The 18,004-nt window shown below is 37.2% G+C and overlaps 1 protein-coding gene across 1 annotated transcript; it reads right to left on the reverse strand.

Annotated features, from left to right (window-relative positions):
- Positions 1–284: 284 nt before the first annotated feature.
- Positions 285–10,417, reverse strand: LOC104586797 (2-alkenal reductase (NADP(+)-dependent)-like). The gene is made up of 5 exons (XM_010244150.2): positions 9,501–10,417; positions 9,194–9,371; positions 8,307–8,473; positions 8,135–8,217; positions 285–846 (listed from the first exon to the last, which is right to left on the reverse strand). The coding sequence occupies exons 1-5, from the start codon at positions 9,732–9,734 to the stop codon at positions 468–470; spliced, it is 1,041 nt and encodes a 346-aa protein (XP_010242452.1). The 5' UTR covers positions 9,735–10,417; the 3' UTR covers positions 285–467.
- Positions 10,418–18,004: the final 7,587 nt, after the last annotated feature.

Here is an 18,004-nt window from a genome sequence, read left to right on the forward strand (position 1 = left end):
ACTTCAAACCTGGGAGTGGAAATGGGACATACTTGATTGGTTAAAATATAGCTCTTAAAAAGCCATTCGACGTGGCCAAGAATGGATAAAATCCATGAATTCCATTCATCAGATACTAAAAAATAAAAAAAGGAGAAAATTTCTAGACATATATATATATATATATAGCGCTGTGTTTGGTTTAAAGAAAAAAATAGGAAAAGGTGGGGAAACCTTTACAAACCTTGTATAGGTTTCCCTACCTTTCCCTCCATTTTCCTTCAAACCAAACATAGCCCAAGTGCTTTTTAAAGGGTGTAAATTCACCTCTGTTCGTCAATCGTCATTACTAACTACAAAATTACAAGCATATTCACTCACAAGATATCCTGGTTCACAACTTGAAACAGTAGAGTTCTACTGGCTGATACATCACTTAAATGCTATATTTATTCAAAACCATTTAGAGGTGAGTCTATTTTCGTGCACTACTCATGAGCAATACGAACAACTTGCTTTCCAACATTCCGACCTGAGAAGAGTCCAATCAAAGCAGAGGGGGCATTTTCCAGGCCTTCAGCAATATCTTCAACGTAGACTATCTTCCCTTCCCTTATATACTGAACAGCCAGCTCAAGGAACTGTGGATACAAGTGTTTGTGATCAGGCTCAATAAACCCTTGCATTCGAATGCGCTTCGTGATAACGCAAAATAAGTTATGTACACCTTCCTGCTCATGGAGGTTGTACTGAGATATCAATCCACAAACTGCAATCCGACCATGGACTTTCATGTTTAAAAGCACAGCATCAAGCATGCGTCCCCCCACATTCTCAAAGTAAATGTCTATGCCTTCCGGAAAACACCTTTTGTCACCAAAAAGAAAATAAGAATGGAATTGCGTGCAGAGAAATAGTTATTACAATATGATGATTAATTGCATCATGATGGTCGAATGGAAAATATCTTCCTAGAAATAGCAGAAAAGAGAGTCACACCTATTATTTGAGGTCCCTAACTGGCTAAGGGGATATCTACCCCAAACCAACATGGTGTCTATCTAAGGATAATGCTGAGGCTTTAACCGTATCTTAATCTCTTCATACATCTACTTCTTCAGGCCAACTTAGTATAATTTCCCTAAGGTTATTTTGGCTTGATAGACAATAAGGCCCCATTCGCTTTTTGGTAAGTTATTTACCTGGGTAAATGCAATTACCCGGAATCATGATACCCAGGAAAATAAACTTTCCCTGGTCCCCACATAAAGCTGAAAAAAGAACATGGGATTCTTGGTCAATGGGAACCAAAATCCCATTGACCAACTTTCCTCCCTCTCCAAATCCAAAACAAGAACACCCCCTAAGAGAGAAAAAGAAAGTCAAGGGAAAATTCTTCAAGGAATTTCATGTATGCCAGGAAACATCATTGTTAGAATGCTCGAGTCAGGGGTATTTTGGTCATTCTGGTGTATCTTATTGAAAGTGAAATGTCTATTGTATCTGAGTTTAAGTTATGTGTCCCATCTTCTATGAGGAACAACATTGTCTTTCTTGTAACTTAAGTTTTATGAATAAAAGTCAAATGGGTCGGCTAGGAGTGTGAGACTTTCACTTTTCTCTCTTCTAGTCTGGCCAAACATTCTTCTCCTTCTTTCTCTTTTCTTTCTTCTTCCTTCTTCTCTACTTTAACCTAGAATGAACTAGGGTTTATTCACATGGTATCAGAGCTGTAAGGTCGTATCCTTATTTTTTTTCTTGTTGCTGTTCTCTTTCTGGGTTCGCCGTCAACTTTCACAGTCGTTTTCTTCATTTTCGATTGACCTAAGTGGAGGTTCGATAAGGGGCTGAAAAGGAGTTGTCGTTTTGTGGGTCTGGAGGTGAGAATGCCTCCAGTCGTTGCTGTGGTGGTCGTTGAAGTGGTATACTAAACCCTCTATTCAGTATCGAAGAGGGCTGAATGTGGACAGGTATGAACACTACTGTTGTTTGCCCAAGTAAGGGACTGTAAATGTTATCTTGTTGCTTCAAAAGTTGGTTGTGGTGATGCTTGGTGTGACTGATATGCATTTCAGTCGTATTCCTCTGCATTCCTCTTCATATGTATGTTGAAAGAAGAGTTGTCGACTGCTGAGGTTCACAACAGCAGTAGTTCGGTGGTGGTTGTGTCGTGGTGATTGGTGGTAGTGGTGGTTGGGTCCTAGACCTTGTGTGTAATCAGTTCTGCAGTGTACAACCCAAGTGTTTGATGTGAAGACTGAGCGATTTCAGCCTTAGTGTGTGGTGGTGAATGGTTTTGCAGTGTGCAGCCCAGGTGTTTGATGTGAAGACTGAGTGATTTCAGTCTTGGTGTGTGGTGGTGAATGGTTTTGCAATGTGCAGCCCAGGTGTTTGATGTGAAGACTAAGTGATTTCAGCCTTAGTGTGTGGTGTGTAATGTGTATTTAAAGCTGGGTTTGGTGGTGCTATAAGTGAGATAAGCCGTGTGAAAGAGTGTGTGGTTGTGTTGTATACTTGAAGGTGAAATAATGGAGATGGCTTCTTCCGTAGATGGGAATGACAACAAAACCAAAATCATGCTTTCTTCAGATTATATAAGTGTTCAAATGACATCCATCAAGTTGAATGGTGAGAACTATGTACCATGGGCAAAATCTGTGGAGGTGTTCTTGAAGGCCAAGAGGAAAGTAAAACATGTGAGGGAGGAGAAACCTTCCTCTAATTCTCCTGGGTTCAGTGATTGAGAACAAGATGATGCACAGATAATGACATGGCTTTGAAACAGCATGGAACCAAAGATTAGTGTGAACTTCATGTTCCTAGATACAGCCAAAGAGATCTGGGATCATGCTAAAAAGTTGTACTCTGGACAAGACAACACAACTAGGGTATATCAGTTGTACCAAGAGTACTTCAATTTGAAGCAAGGAAGTCAAAGCTTAGAGGAGTACTATGCAAGTTTGAGAAACATCCGCAATGAGCTAAATGTGTATCACCCTCTAACATCAGATGTCCAGATCCAACAAAAGCAATGTGAATAGCTTGATGTGACTAGGTTTCTTGTGGGCTTGAAGGTTGAGTATGAGCCTGTCAGAGCACAAATATTGGGGGGATCAGCTCTCCCTTCACTTGAAGAAGTTTTTGCCCGTCTCAAAAGGACATCCATTGAGCCGGTGGAACATTCTTCCTTCTCTGATAGATCTGGTTTGGTAGTGACTAAAGGGAGTGGCCGTGAAAGTAGAAGTGGTGGTGGCAGCAATGGCCCTCCAAGCAACCGTGGTGGATACATATTTAACCGGGCTAGTGGCCGGACTGGAGGCCAAGAGTCAGGGGGAGGCCGTGAAAGAGGAAGGAGTAATGCTCAGAGAAAATGTACACATTGTGGCTTAGAGGGGCACACAGTTACTTTCTGTTATGATTTGCGTGGTCCACCCAACACTTGGGCTAACCATGCTACATCTAAGAGTAGTGGCACCATTACTGAAAGCCAGCAAACTGTCCCAACCCCCTCCACACCCGCTTGTGCTTCCGGGCAGAAAATGGTGAGTGTACCACGAGCAGTGTATGAGTAGTTCCTTCAAACATCTCAGCAGAACACAGCTACACTTGCCCATTCAAGTATGGCTTGCTTGGCTTCCAAAGCCTCACCCTGGATCATTGATTCCGGAGCCTTGGACCATATGTCTGGGACTCTTGATGTATTTTCTTCCCTTTCTCGCTCCTCCACATCTCAGCCAGTTACTCTTGCTAATGGTTCTACATCTCCTATTTGTGGTGTTGGTGATGTTGATTTCTCCTCCATGTCTTTATCATCTGTTTTATATGTTCCTAAGTTTCCGTTTAATCTTATGTCTGTTAGCAGATTAACCAAGTCTCTTGATTGTTCTGTAACCTTCTATCCTTCTTCTTGTGTGTTTCAGGATCTCAAGACGGGGAAGAAGATTGGTGGAGGGCATGAAGCAAGTGGTTTGTATTACCTTGATGGTGGTGGCCCCCCAGTGGCTTTTCAATCGTCTCTTACTCCTCTCCAATGGCACTACAGACTCGGTCATCCCTCTCTCAAGTCTTTGAAGCTGCTAGTCCCTTCGTTGAGTCATCTTTCATCGTTAGATTGTGAGTCATGTCAGTTGGGAAAACATCATCGAGTCTCATTTAGTCCAAGAATTGATAGTCGTGTCTCTAGTCCCTTTGCTTTAGTTCATTCTGATGTATGGGTCCAGTTAAAGTTGTGTCATACAATGGGTTTAAGTACTTTGTAATCTTTGTTGATGACTTTTCAATGATGACATGGATCTACCTTATGAAAGACCGTAGTGAATTGTTCTCTATTTTTCAGAAATTCCATGCTGAAATACGCACTCAATTTGGTGTTCATTCGAAAATACTTCGCTCCGATAATGCCAAAGAATACATCTCCTCACCATTTCAGCAATACCTAGAACATCATGGAATAATTCATCAAACTTCTTGTGCCTACACCCCACAACAAAACGGTGTAGCTGAACGGAAAAATAGACATCTTCTTGAAACTGCTCGGTCCTTGATGATCAATATGCATGTCCCAAACCATTTTTGGAGTGATGTTGTTCTTACATCCTGTTTTTTGATAAATCGGATGCCCATGTCAATCCTTGGAAGTCAATCCCCTTTCTCCGTGTTGTTTCCCACTTTGTCTCCCTTTCCTCTCACCCCAAGAGTCTTTGGTTGTGTTTGTTTTGTTCAACACTTGGGGCCTGGAGTAGACAAGTTAGATGCTCGAGCTACGAAGTGTATTTTTCTTGGCTACTCGACGACTCAGAAAGGGTATAAGTGTTATAACCCAAAATTTCATAAATCGTTTGTGTGCTCCGATGTCACCTTCTTTGAATCAGTTCCATTTTTCTCAGATGTCGGGGTCTCTTCTTCTCCCTCTGTGGTTCCTCTTCCTGTACCGGTTATGGACCCTCTTCCCGTAGCTCCCATTCCTACTGCAGATGCACATCATATGCCTGTTACTACAGAGAGGCCGCCAATTACTCAAGTGTATACCCGCAGAAGTGCTTCGGCCCCTCCTCCACTTCAGCACCTGTCGAAAGATCCTGCTACTGCCCCTTCTCCCTCAGATCTTGATCTTCCTATTGCTTTGCAGAAAGGTAAACGTACTTGTACTTCTCATCCCATTTCAGACTATGTTTCCACTGCTCACCTTTCTGCTTCTCATTGCAAGTTTATATCATTACTCTCATCGGTTCCCATTCCCAAGACTGTACAGGAAGCCCTTACCTCCCCAGGGTGGAGGCAAGCCATGGAAGAAGAACTCTGCTCTACAACATAATCACACGTGGGAACTCACCACCCTTCCTCCTGGTAAGCACACTGTTGGGTGTAAATGGGTCTATACAGTGAAGCATCTTCCTGATGGCAGTGTGGAACGATTGAAAGCACGGTTGGTGGCCAAGGGCTATTCTTAGTTATATGGTGTGGACTATATAAAGACATTCTCTCCTGTGGCTAAAATTGGTTCAGTTCAGGTGTTGATCTCATTGGCTGCTATGTATGATTGGCCTCTCCTACAACTTGACATAAAAAATGCCTTTCTACATGGTGATCTTGTTGAGGAGGTGTATATGGAGCAACCACCAGGGTTTGTTGCTCATGGGGAGGCTGGTAAGGTGTGTAGGCTCAAAAAGGCAATCTATGGATTGAAACAATCTCCTCGTGCATGGTTCGGCAGGTTCGGTGAAGTGGTGAAGGCCTTTCGGATGGAACAGTATCAGGTTGATCATTTTGTGTTCAGCTATAACTCAAAAGATGGAAAAATCTTGCTAGTCGTGTATGTGGATGATATTGTCATAACTGGAAGTGATAGCAATGGAATTGATAGACTGAAAAAATTCTTACAAGATCACTTCAATACGAAAGATCTGGAGAAGCTAAAGTACTTCTTAGGAATAGAAGTTGCAAGGTCAAAACAAGGGATCAACCTATGTCAGAGGAAATATGTTCTTGATCTACTTGAAGAAACAGGGTTGTTAGGTGCTAAACCAGCAGAGACTCCTATGAAACTCAATGCCAAGCTAAGTGTGGATGCAGGTGAAGAGTTTGATGATCCTGGAAGATACAGAAGGTTGGTGGGAAAGTTGAACTATCTGACCATTACCCGACCAGATATATCATTTGCTGTGAGTGTGGTCAGTCAATTTATGCAACATCCCCGGGTTCCTCACTAGGAAGCTGTTCTGAGAATTGTTAGGTACCTAAAGGGTGCTCCAGGTCGTTGTTTGTTATACCAAAAGGGAGGAACTCTTGAGATAGTAGGGTACATAGATGCTGATTGGGCTGGCTCTATATCAGATAGGAGGCCAACCATAGGGTATTGTACATTTCTAGGTGGCAATCTTGTAACATGGAAGAGCAAGAAGCAAACAGTGGTGGCAAGAAGTGCGGAAGCAAAATACAGGGCTATGGCCCATACCACATGTGAACTAGTATGGCTAAAGAACCTACTACAGGAGATGGGTTTCTCAATTGACAAACCCATGAAACTATACTGTGATAATCAAGCTGCTGTTCACATCTCATCCAATCCTGTCTTCCATGAAAGAACTAAACATATTGAGGTGGATTGTCACTTTGTGAGAGAGAAAGTGATAAGTGGGGTAATAACTACATCTCATGTGAGCTCAGGAAATCAGTGGGCAGATCTCTTCACAAAAGGATTGTCTCGGGGAAGAATAGATTACATTTGTAACAAGCTGGGACTATATGATATATACTCTCCAGCTTGAGGGGGAGCGTTAGAATGCTCGAGTCAGGGGTATTTTGGTCATTCTGGTGTATCTTATTGAAAGTGAAATGTCTATTGTATCTGAATTTAAGTTATGTGTCCCATCTTCTATGAGGGACAACATTGTCTTTCTTGTAACTTAAGTTTTATGAATAAAAGTCAAGTGGGTCGGCTAGGAGAGTGAGACTTTCACTTTTTTCTCTTCTAGTCTAGCCGAACATTCTTCTCCTTTCTCTTTTCTTTCTTCTTCCTTCTTCTCTGCTTTAACCTAGAATGAACTAGGGTTTATTCACATTCATCAATATGATCAATAGGATCATTCAAAAGAGTTAATTTTTATGCGTAGGAGATTCCTTATGTTGAAGCTATAATGGTGGGCTATGATGCCATTAACCATCAAATACTCAAAAGAACTTCACCCTGAGGAGGGTCTCTTCCTTTCACTCTTCTGCATAGGCATTCTCATTTAAATAGCTAAGGAATAAATAAAAATAAATAAGTAAACAGAAAAAAGATCTTAAAACATGTTTTTTTACTATATAAAATTTAGCAATTACAGTGATAAACATGGAGAAGAACTAATGTGAAATATTTATGAGGGGAAATGAAACAGATAGCTACTTTAAGTATAAACTGGAGGGCCATGGGAACAAAAGTAATTATGTACAGTCTCAAGCTTGAGCAAGTGATGATTGAATGCTTGAAGATTACACTGACACACAGGGAAACATCAGCTTCTTATGTATTCCATGGCCTCAAAACCATTTAGTGACATTTAGCAGGTCATGGGTCATGATGAAGAAATAGCATAAAATCAATCTTATGAGACTGAAATTATTGCTTAGCTTGATATCTGATTGTGAACTCAATTAAGTTCCTGGACAGTTACATAATCAGTGACTTCTTCAACATGATGATTTTAAGGACTCAGTTTGCAGTTTTGTGAAGGGAGGAAGCTATTATTAGAAACCATCTTGTTTGCCTATTGTGAAAATACCTGAGATGTTGGACTATCATTTAATGATTGTACAAGAAAATCTTGTTTCAAATATCAACTTGTTCAGACGAAGGCAAGTATATATGGTCTTGACTTTTCTGCAGACTATTTATGATGCTTTAACTCCTTGTCTGAAAAATGCAAATGACTGTATGGTTGCAATCATCAGAACAAGTTTTTTGATGTATTGACGCTGATCTGTCCCACACTAATGGTAGAACATGCCACAGTACCTTCTTCCCACCATGACATTGTTGTGCTTTCTTTTTTTTTTTTTTGCTAAGTAAAAGGGTGGCACAAATAAAGGCAGTATAAGATGTGATAAAAAGAATGGATAAAAGAAACAAAGGTAGTATAAGAGAGACATCTCATTGGTGAATGAGAATACTAACCGTTTCAGGGCTGCATTTAGATCATGCTCCTCTTTATAGTTAAAAGCATCATCAAACCCAAACTTATTCTTCAAGAGGTCAACCTGAAGGTTTTAGCAGCTTGAGGATGAGTAAAAAGGGTAGTAGCATATATCCTCTGTAAGACCATAATCCATCATGCATGCATATTTACCTTTTCTTTGCTACCAGCACTTCCAACTACATAGCAACCCATCAACTTTGCAAACTGCCCAACAAGTTGCCCAACAGCCCCTGATGCTGCTGACACATAGACAGTTTCCCCCTTCTTGGGAGAGCATATCTCATGAAATCCTACATATGCTGTAAGACCTGGCATACCTGCAAAACAATGAAACAATGTCAAGTTTATCGACCAAGTTCAAACCATAGTTTGCATTCATGAAATAAGAGACAGCCAACAGATTATTAGCCGGGAGTATGAAGGGTGGGGGAACAAGGGAATTAGGGAATTAAGGAATAATGTATCCAGGAAACTGTTTAAACATAAAAAAGCTAAGGTCATATGGTATTTCAGTTTCTGAGGTAGGAAAATCTACTGTGATCTGTTACAAGTTGCAGAGTCTAGGAGGGCTAGGGCAGACAGGTTGTGAGAAATGACTCAGGAGAATACAGTTTAGCTGACTCCATATAGCTGGGATAAGGCTTAGTCAAGTTAAGTTGAAGTAGGGAAATCTACTGTAGTTGGTCTTAAGCCGCTTTATGTCAATAAAATGCAAGTGTCCACAACAGTAAGGACTAACTGTTACAGCCAAAAGTAGTACAGGAACCAAATAATTCAACTAATCGTCACATATATTGTTAATAACTAACCAGTAAAACCAAAACATTAAACATAATTTTCTCTGATAATCATCATGATGGGATGACTAGCCACGACGGTTCACCAATCAAAATGTCAGAACCAGTCAGGAGTCAGGATTTGGCTTCTAAAATTTAAGGTAAACAACATAAAATTGAACTACACACATGTAATCTCTTCTATCGTAGCACAAAGTGTAACAAGTAATGAACGAAGCAAAATTACAAAGATAAACTCACCCAGGATGCCAGTGTAATATGAAAGAGGCACATCAGTATGTTTGATTTTAAGTAATCTTCGCGGATTGGAGACCAAACTGAACTCTTCCCATCCAGTTATCCCCCAAACCAAGTCACCAGCCTTGAGATCTGGGTGTTCTGAGTCGACCACTTTAGCTACACCATAACCATATATAACCTGAAACAATCCAAGAAGAAGTATCCGAAGCTTAAATAAATTCAAGCTTAAAGTAAAAAAGACCCACCCTATCAGAACTTTGAAATCAGCATTTGGGAAATTGGGGGGTCAGAGATCTTAACAACGTACCGACCCAGGAACGAAAGAATCAGCGTAATTTTGAGAGATGGGCTTTGACATGCGACCTCGCATGTAAGGGTCACAGGACAAGTAGATATTCTTCAGAAGCACAGCTCCAGACCCTGGTGGAACCTTGGAACTCGTTGTGGTGGATGTCAGCACCATGTCCGTCTCCTTTGGGAACCCGCTGACGTAGTCCTTGAGCAAAATCTGCCTGTTGGGTACGACTTTCTCAGTTGCCATTTTAGTCCTCTCCCCCAAAAAGGAGTCTGCTTCTGGTCTCAAATCGGTATGGTTAGCTAGCGCATTTCATCGAACACGTTTCATTCCTATTTATTGAAGGGTCTGAGCTCTGTATACGTCGCAGCTGACGTGAATGCACGAAAATGGTCGGTCCCAATTCCACACCTCAAAGCTGAAATGAAGTTTTCATTACAACAACCAAACCATTGATGGAGGGACACAAAAGGCAAATTCATCAAAACATGAATGTGGTCATTATACACGAGAAGAATATGTATTTTGTATTCATCGCCATCAATGTAAAATGAGTGTGAACGGATCGATCGAAAGATCCAAATGAAGCAACGCTGAGCATCTCGCTGACACTAGAGGAAGAAGAATTGTTGCCGATAATCGTATTGATATATATTTGGGAGAATGACCAATCAGCCTAGATCAGAATTTTATAGCCCAAAATAAGGGGGAATGCATATGACCATGAATTGATGTCAAATTCACGGGTAGAATGTGGTTTATAGGGGAAGGGCCACTAGTAGAGGGGCTGGAATTCAGAATTCTGCATCGGATGTATCCATACTTCTCCATATATATTTTGAGCCTTTTGTCATATTTATGGGACCTGGGTGAGTGTGAGAGATTACATAATACCCGCAAGGGTGAATGGTTGGAAGGTTGGAAGCCACAAAAATTTTATTTTTAATCTCTTATCTTCTTTTATATTAATGTGATGTGAAGTTGGAAGGAAATGATGATTGATGATTTGACGTGGTCCAACAGTCCAAAGCTGCGTTTCATTGTTCAATGGGTAATAGGGTATAAGGGCAATTTTTGGAGTTTAATATTAATAAAAGTAATATTTTTAAAAAATTTAAAAAATAGATTATTTTTTTTAAAATAATATTAATAAAGGACAAAAACACTGTTTATCATATTCTTCTTGTCATTTGTTTAGAGCACCGCCACCTGCCACCACCATTCGCTGTCGCCCATCGTCACCTTCGCCTTCGCCTCCGGCAACGTTGCCGGAGGTGGCCGAAGACAGAGGTGGCGGCGACGATGCTAGTGGTCATTCCTCTGCCCAGCGCTGCTGCCGCCACCGTTGTCTCCACCCACCTCCGGCAACATTGCCTGAGGTGGAGGTGGAGGTGGAGGTGGGCAGAGGTGGCGACATTGGGCAGAGAAATGACCACCAATGTCGCCACCGCCACCTCCGGCAATGTTGCCGGAGGTGGAGGCGGAGATGGGCAGAGGCGGCAGTACTCGTGAACAAATGGCAAGAAGAAGATAATGAACAGTGCTTTTGCCCTTTATTGATATTATTTTTAAAAAATTAACCTATTTTTGAATTTTTTTTAAATATTACTTTTATTGATATTAAACCCCAAAAGTTGCCCTTATATGCTATTATCCCTTGTTCTATCCAGGTGACCCTATTGATGACACCTGTGTTATCCATTGCTTGGAGCCTAGGACCAGGCAAGGTGTAGTAGTGTCTAGTTGCATTGTCCAGGCTTCAAATTAAGAAGCAAATGGTTGAATGATTGCACACAGTCTGGGATCAAAAGCAACTCATTGTTAACAGAGTTGAGCATATTGAAACTTAAAAAGAAACTTCAAATTAATAGTTCCTTCAAAATATTCTGTTTTGGTTCTGTTTTTTGTATATTCATGTAAATATCTTATAGCATTTTGATGTGTACATCAAAATAACTACCATTTTGTACAAATTATGTAAATATCTTATAGCCTTTGGATGCACATAAAAACAAACTTCACAGCCTTCATTTTGAAACCTTTTCTTTTTTATCTTCATTGCTCCCTCTTGTTAGTGATATCCTCTTTATTGCAAGGACATTGAACTACTATGTCTAGGAAGAATTCCCAATTTTTGTTGGTGTTCCTGTGTGGCAAATCGGGTTCGACATAAGGTTGCTAAGTTGAGAAGCAAGAAAGTTTCCAACTTATAGATGATGTTTCAAACTACTATAAAAGCAGTTTCTCCACCTTGGCATGCCAAAGTTCAAGTAAATGTTTATGCATCTCCATTTGACTAATTAAGTAATTCTTCTCAACTACGAATAGTTAGTCAAACCACCTTTTTTATGCCAAGTAATTAATTTTAGGATCAATTCTATAGTTTCTTTATAAATATTGAATTCACTTTGAATGAAGAAATATGGAAATGCTAACACTTAAATCAAAAGATCACTACAAAAAATTATTATTTTCATTCCATCTAGGATCAATCCTTAGATTTTAATTTATGACTAACATAAAATATTATGATTGGTTTGTAAGGTTTGCAAACTCAAGAGTGGCATGTAGATAACTGGAAAGTGATATGCAGTGGAAGAATGCCTGTTTTGCAACAACCAGACAAACATCTAGAGAGGAATAATGAAAAATCAAATGAAGATATTTCCACTTAAACAATTTCATTAGCAATTATCCAAGTTATGAGCACTATTATAATATAAATTTCATCTAGAACAGAACATATGGTAATAACACATTTAGAGTTTGAGTTGAAACAAACATATTGCACATATGTTACATGCATAACAATAGTAAGGGTAGTCCAATGCACACCACCCACTTTCCATTTTTCTTTCTTTTTCCTTTTTCCTAACTTTATCCACTATAAAGCCTATATACATAGTTGAGAGAGACTTAAGGCCCAAGTTGTGACCATCATAAAGAAATAGATGAAGCACAAAGACCTAATTGTACACATTTGCAAGATTTACCACAAATCATCAACTGCCACTGGATAAGGGTCATCATCTTCTTCTTCCATCTCTATCTCTTCTTCTCCAAACCCAAATTTAGCTAATTCAATATCAGCTAGGTTCTTCAGGTCAACCACAAAGAGTTCATCAAGGTACCTCACAACCATGTTTGCAGTTCGAAGTTCATACAAGGGATGTTTGCTTGCAACATCTAGTATGAAGTTGAGAAGCTAAGCTGCATACATGAACATTTCAGGATTAGGCTCCCCCCTATGTACATCCTCTGCTGTGACAATCACATTGAAAAATCCTTCAATCCCAATAGCTCCAATTGCAAACTCAAGTGTCTTTCTTGGACCGGTAAAAACCAAAGCCATCAGGATCTTGTTGTTCATCAGAACATTCACGAATTCTTGTGAACCTGCATGCAAGCTATAGATCCCACCTTGCAAACCTTGGTATATTTCCTCCTTTCTCCAATTAGGATCACATTTATGGTCATTCTTTAATTTGGAATGTGCTTCAATTTTGAGTTTGTATTTTCAAAAATGAAAGGAAGCACCCAAAGTTGTTTCATACAATTGCTCTTTCTACTTGAAACATGAAAATAACCTCAATTATAAACCCATTTCAATCCAAGTGTTTAGTTTGTTGGATTTCGAAGATAATCAGAATTATTGCACTAATGAGAAAAAAATTGAACCAAAATGCATGTCGGAATACTTCTCAATAGCATCATCCTTTTCCCCATCTCAGTGCTCATTTCTAACATTTGTTTTTTTCTTGAATGTAACTACATTATTTTATTGATTTTAATTAGATTTTATAAATATATAGATTTTCTATTTTGTGTTTTTTGTTGCTATTTTTTCTTATTAAATTAAATTAACTTTTTTGTTTTGGTTTATCAATAGAATATTGAATCATGAATAAGATTTTACGGTTTAACATGTATTTTGATTTTTTTCCACTATAAGTCAAATTTCTTATCTTTCTTTTTTTTTTCTCTTGTGAAAATATGAAAATTATGAGATTTCAAACCCTTTTCTAGAACAGCAAGGTACCTTATAGAATTTAAAGTTTGAACCCATTTATCCTTTTCGCATTTTTTCCTTGATATCTAATTTAATAGGACTTTGTGTGTGTGTATGATAGGTGCTTGCTATCAACTCCAAATTATATGAGCTCGAACAATCCTCTTTAACCGAAGGTGTGTTTTCGTGATCTCAATCCATACTTTATTTCTCTTGTAGTTTTCAAATAGTTGGTTCTCAGACATGTATTAGGACTTTGTGTTGTTGCTTTTGGGATCCCATGGTGTAGTTTGGATGATTTAGATGCTAAAAACCAAACAAAATGAACATTTTGATGATTGCCTTAGCATCACTTGTCAACATTTATTATGAAATGCTAAAACATTTTTGTTTTAAATGCATTGATAGTTAAAAGGTGTGGCAACATAATTACATTGGTTAAATAGATCATTTTCCAGAATCAAGTATGTTTCAAACCAATTTAGAGGTGGTTTGATAATTGCTGAAATAACTGAACCAATTTCTGTTGAAAATTAAGAAGAAAGTCTACATATTTTTAAATTTGATCAAAGACAAACTAAGAAAAGGATCTCAAATTCTATTAATCAAAATGCTTCAAAAAAATCAGATATGAAATTTATTTGGGCACTTCAAGACTTGTACAATTCTATATTGGTTTGAGGAATCAATGTTTGCAATAACCATGGCATCATCACAGGGCAACAGTTGAAGATGTACTCAAGCTATCTAAAGATTCCTTGCAGGGCATAGCATCAATATTGATTATATAAGACCAAAGAATAGCATCAATATTCAATGACTAAAAAACTACATTAAGCTAACTAAATAACTTTAAAAAATTATCAAAATTTATCCATTCAGCAACACAACATGGTGGAACATTAAGCTGCTTAAGTTTGTGAACTTCCAAATGCCTAAGATGCTTCCTAAATAAGAGATTTCTGCAATACTTAGCCTAACCTACTTGGTTTATCCACTTTTCAGCCTAAGTTCCTAATTACAACTCCAAGCAACATGTGTAGAGCTTCTTTAGAGTCAACACACCTAGGTATGATGCTTAATGATGGCCTGTCATCATTTTCTTGATATTCTTGGATCAAAAAATCATAAACACCCAGCCCAACTTCAACTAACATGATGTTTATGTCTTTTTCAAGCATATGATAGCCTAAGAAAGAGCACGCATGCCACATCAACCACAGTCAGCTGGCCTTCCAATTATTCAAATACTCTTTGATTAACTACTTTGTAGCATTTGCTATCCTCCTAAATGGGTAGTTTCTTATAAATGAGAAATCTGGAGTGCTTCCTCCATAAAAATTGTAGGATCAATAGTCTTCTATTTATCATGAGTATATTTTCATTAGTTGAATTATCTATCAAATTAAATCAATTCCATTCAAGATTTTGTTTGATCTTAAATTTAAATTAAAGATTCTTTTTGTTTATTTTTTGTTTACTACTTTCTTTTAAAGGAAATTATATCACATAATTGTCGCATTTTTCATTTACATAGCAGTTGTTTTCCCTTTTGTTGCACCCGACTTTGTTAAGATCTATACCCGGTTGTGGCATCATTCATTGGTTCAAATTTCCTGTGTACCACACGGGCCATTCTACTTGTACTTAAAAAAACACAAATATCTTATTCACCACTCCAATGCAACATCTACTAACTCATGTAGCTAGTCTTGGAACTCTAACTCAAACAAACCGAACTTTTATCGAAATTTAAAGGTAAACAAAATGAAGTGATTGAAACTGTTATGTAGAGATAACTGAAAGTTCTGGAAACATGAAGTGTTTAGAGAACTATTTATTAAGATATGCAAGTAAGATTTAGAGGATTATTTCTAACATCCCCCAACAAAGATGGTCATGTCAACGATTATATCCAAGTAAGATTCACCTCTCTGAAGTGTTGATCATTCTTTCAATTCTAGTACAACTTTTCTTTTTGAATATCTATACTACTTTAAAAAGCACCAATAGCCCCTAAAAATTTATGGAATCTTAGTTGGACAAATTTTGCCCCTTTGTGTTAATGTTTTCATATTTGAATTTGAAGACAAATTTAATATTTTGTTTATTATTTTAAATGAGTTACATAAATAAATTATAACTGAAATTTCATGGAGTGTTTAATTAGGGATATATTTATCTCTCTTTTATTTAATAATGAATTGTAACTGAAATTTAATGGAGTTTTAGCTAGATGTATTTCTCTCTTTTAATTAATATTGAACAAAATCTTTGCTATTTGATCATCTTTAAAGTAGGTCCAATTGTCACTATTTAATGATTTTAAAATGTGGGTTTTGGGTGTGGCTCCACATTTTTGACTACGGTTTTTGGCAAGGTTTTAAAAATTGACCCAGAAATGGAACCACTTTGACCATCGGTTTTTGGGTTAGTGGTTCAACCATTTGGGTCGAATAGTTCGACCCACAACATTAAATTTTTAAGAAATAAACCCCATAATGCTCATATTATATTCATATTATAATTTATAATTTTTATTCTTGCCATTCCATTAAAATCAACATTTAAAACTTAAAAGCCTATGCTGGCACATTAATACTAGGAGATAGGGGACTAGGGGGAGAGATAAAAGGTGAGATGTGAGAAGTGAAAGGTGACAAAGAGAAAGTGTATTAAAATAGTAGAATAGAATAGGGGGTAAGGAGGAAGAGAGAGAGACATTAATTGACCAAAAACCTGCAAACCACTGCCCTTGTCAAACACTTTAACGGTTTGACTACCCAAGTCAATGGATTTTGACAAAGTCAATATTTTTTTTTTCATAAAAAGTGGTCCAACCCAAAATTGGACCCAAAACTATGACCAGTTCCTAGGTTGAACAATCTAATCATTCGATGTGATCTAGTTTTTAAAATAGTAGTTTTTTTGTTAGTTTTTCCATTGGTTTATAAGTAGTTTCTACCCAATCTCAAGATGTTTTATAAGGTCTCATCCGAAATATCCATTTCAAAAAGTCATTTTTTTCTAAAAAAATTGCCATATAGGCCTTAAAAATTGATTTCTAAGATTATGAGCATCCCATATTTGGGTCCTCCAATTATTCAAGGCATAATTGATAAGAAGTCTCTGAATAACATCACAACTAAAATTAAGAAGAAAAGTTAGGGTTGGAAATTGAAAACTCCTTTTAAAGATGAAAGAGCTATCCTTATCAAATAAGTTTTGAATGTGGTTCTTCTATTAACTAGGTGCCAACTAGCCAGTTGGTAAGGTCTCTTGGTAGGAGTGAGCATTATTTAGTTAAAACTGAATAATCAAACCGAAAATTTCAGTTTTGGTTTTTTTGGTTTTTAGTTAAATTGGTTTAGTTATTTCGATTTTTGGTTATTTCGGTTTTTGGATTTTGGAATTAGAATTTCGGTTAATCAAATTAACCAAACTTTTTATTATTATATGTAGTATATAATATATAATATGTAGTATATAGTATATTAATATGTAACATATAATATACTAAAATTTGATTTCATAATATATATTTTATAGTATATAATATATAATATATATTATTATATATATAATAAAGTATATATTATTAAAATTTGGTTTTAACCGAAATAACCAAAAACCGAACCGAAAATTTTGGTTTCGGCTATTTTGATTTTGCTTTCGGTTTTTAAAATTTCAGTTTATTTGGTTCGGTTTTTAACTGAATAAACTGAATGCTCACCCCTATCTCTTGGTGGTTGTAGCTGAGAGACTTGGAATCAAATCCCACCTGCACCTAGGTTGGGGGGTTATGGGTAGAGGAGATGGGCTACCCCTATTGTGTAACCCCATGGAACCAAAAAAGAAAAAAAAAATGTAATTCATCTATTTCAAATGTTGTTCAAATAAACATTCCCTAAAAAAGATTGATAAAATTCAAATTCAATTCTTTTGAGGCCCAAGAGAAGGCAAGGGAGCAATTGTAGGACATGTTAAGAAAAGGCTTTACAAATTAGTGACTTTTATTATTGGGAAAATCATTAAGACCCCCTGAAATTTCTAGAAAATATATAAGAAGTATTTTCCTCTTTATGTTAATGCTTTTGTATTTGAATTTAAGGGAAAATCAAGTATTTTGTTGATTGTTTAAAATGATTTCAAAATAGGAAAAATTGAGCCCTCCATTGTTAACTTCTTAGTTCTTACTGAATTGTATAAGAGGACATAAATGAAATTCTTTTATGCATCTTAAATAACTACACAACATGTTTATATATATATATATATATATATATATATATATATATATATATATATATATATATATTGTTTTGATTACTTACATGTCTAAATAGACATCTATAAATCACAGAATTTACTGAATTGTAATTGTAATTGTATAGAGTATTTAGTTGGACAAATTTAACTACGTACTCTAGACACTTGGAGCTACATGTTGATTTGTAGATGAATTACAATTTACTTGAAATCTATAACAAGTGACAATAGATCTCTA

The sequence above is a fragment of the Nelumbo nucifera genome, chromosome 1 (assembly GCF_055504915.1).
Source record: "Nelumbo nucifera cultivar China Antique chromosome 1, China Antique-T2T, whole genome shotgun sequence".
Classification (NCBI taxonomy): Eukaryota; Viridiplantae; Streptophyta; class Magnoliopsida; order Proteales; family Nelumbonaceae; genus Nelumbo; species Nelumbo nucifera.

What these genes read in the sequence shown, in the direction of transcription:
- LOC104586797 (XM_010244150.2), bottom strand. Translation starts at nt 9,734, where the DNA reads ATGGCAACTGAGAAAGTCGTACCCAACAGGCAGATTTTGCTCAAGGAC. An exon ending in ATTCTTTCGTTCCTGGGTCG is followed by an intron (nt 9,372 to 9,500) that starts GTACGTTGTTAA and finishes GGATTGTTTCAG; the next exon opens with GTTATATATGGTTATGGTGT. An exon ending in CTAAATGCAGCCCTGAAACG is followed by an intron (nt 847 to 8,134) that starts GTTAGTATTCTC and finishes TGGTGACAAAAG; the next exon opens with GTGTTTTCCGGAAGGCATAG.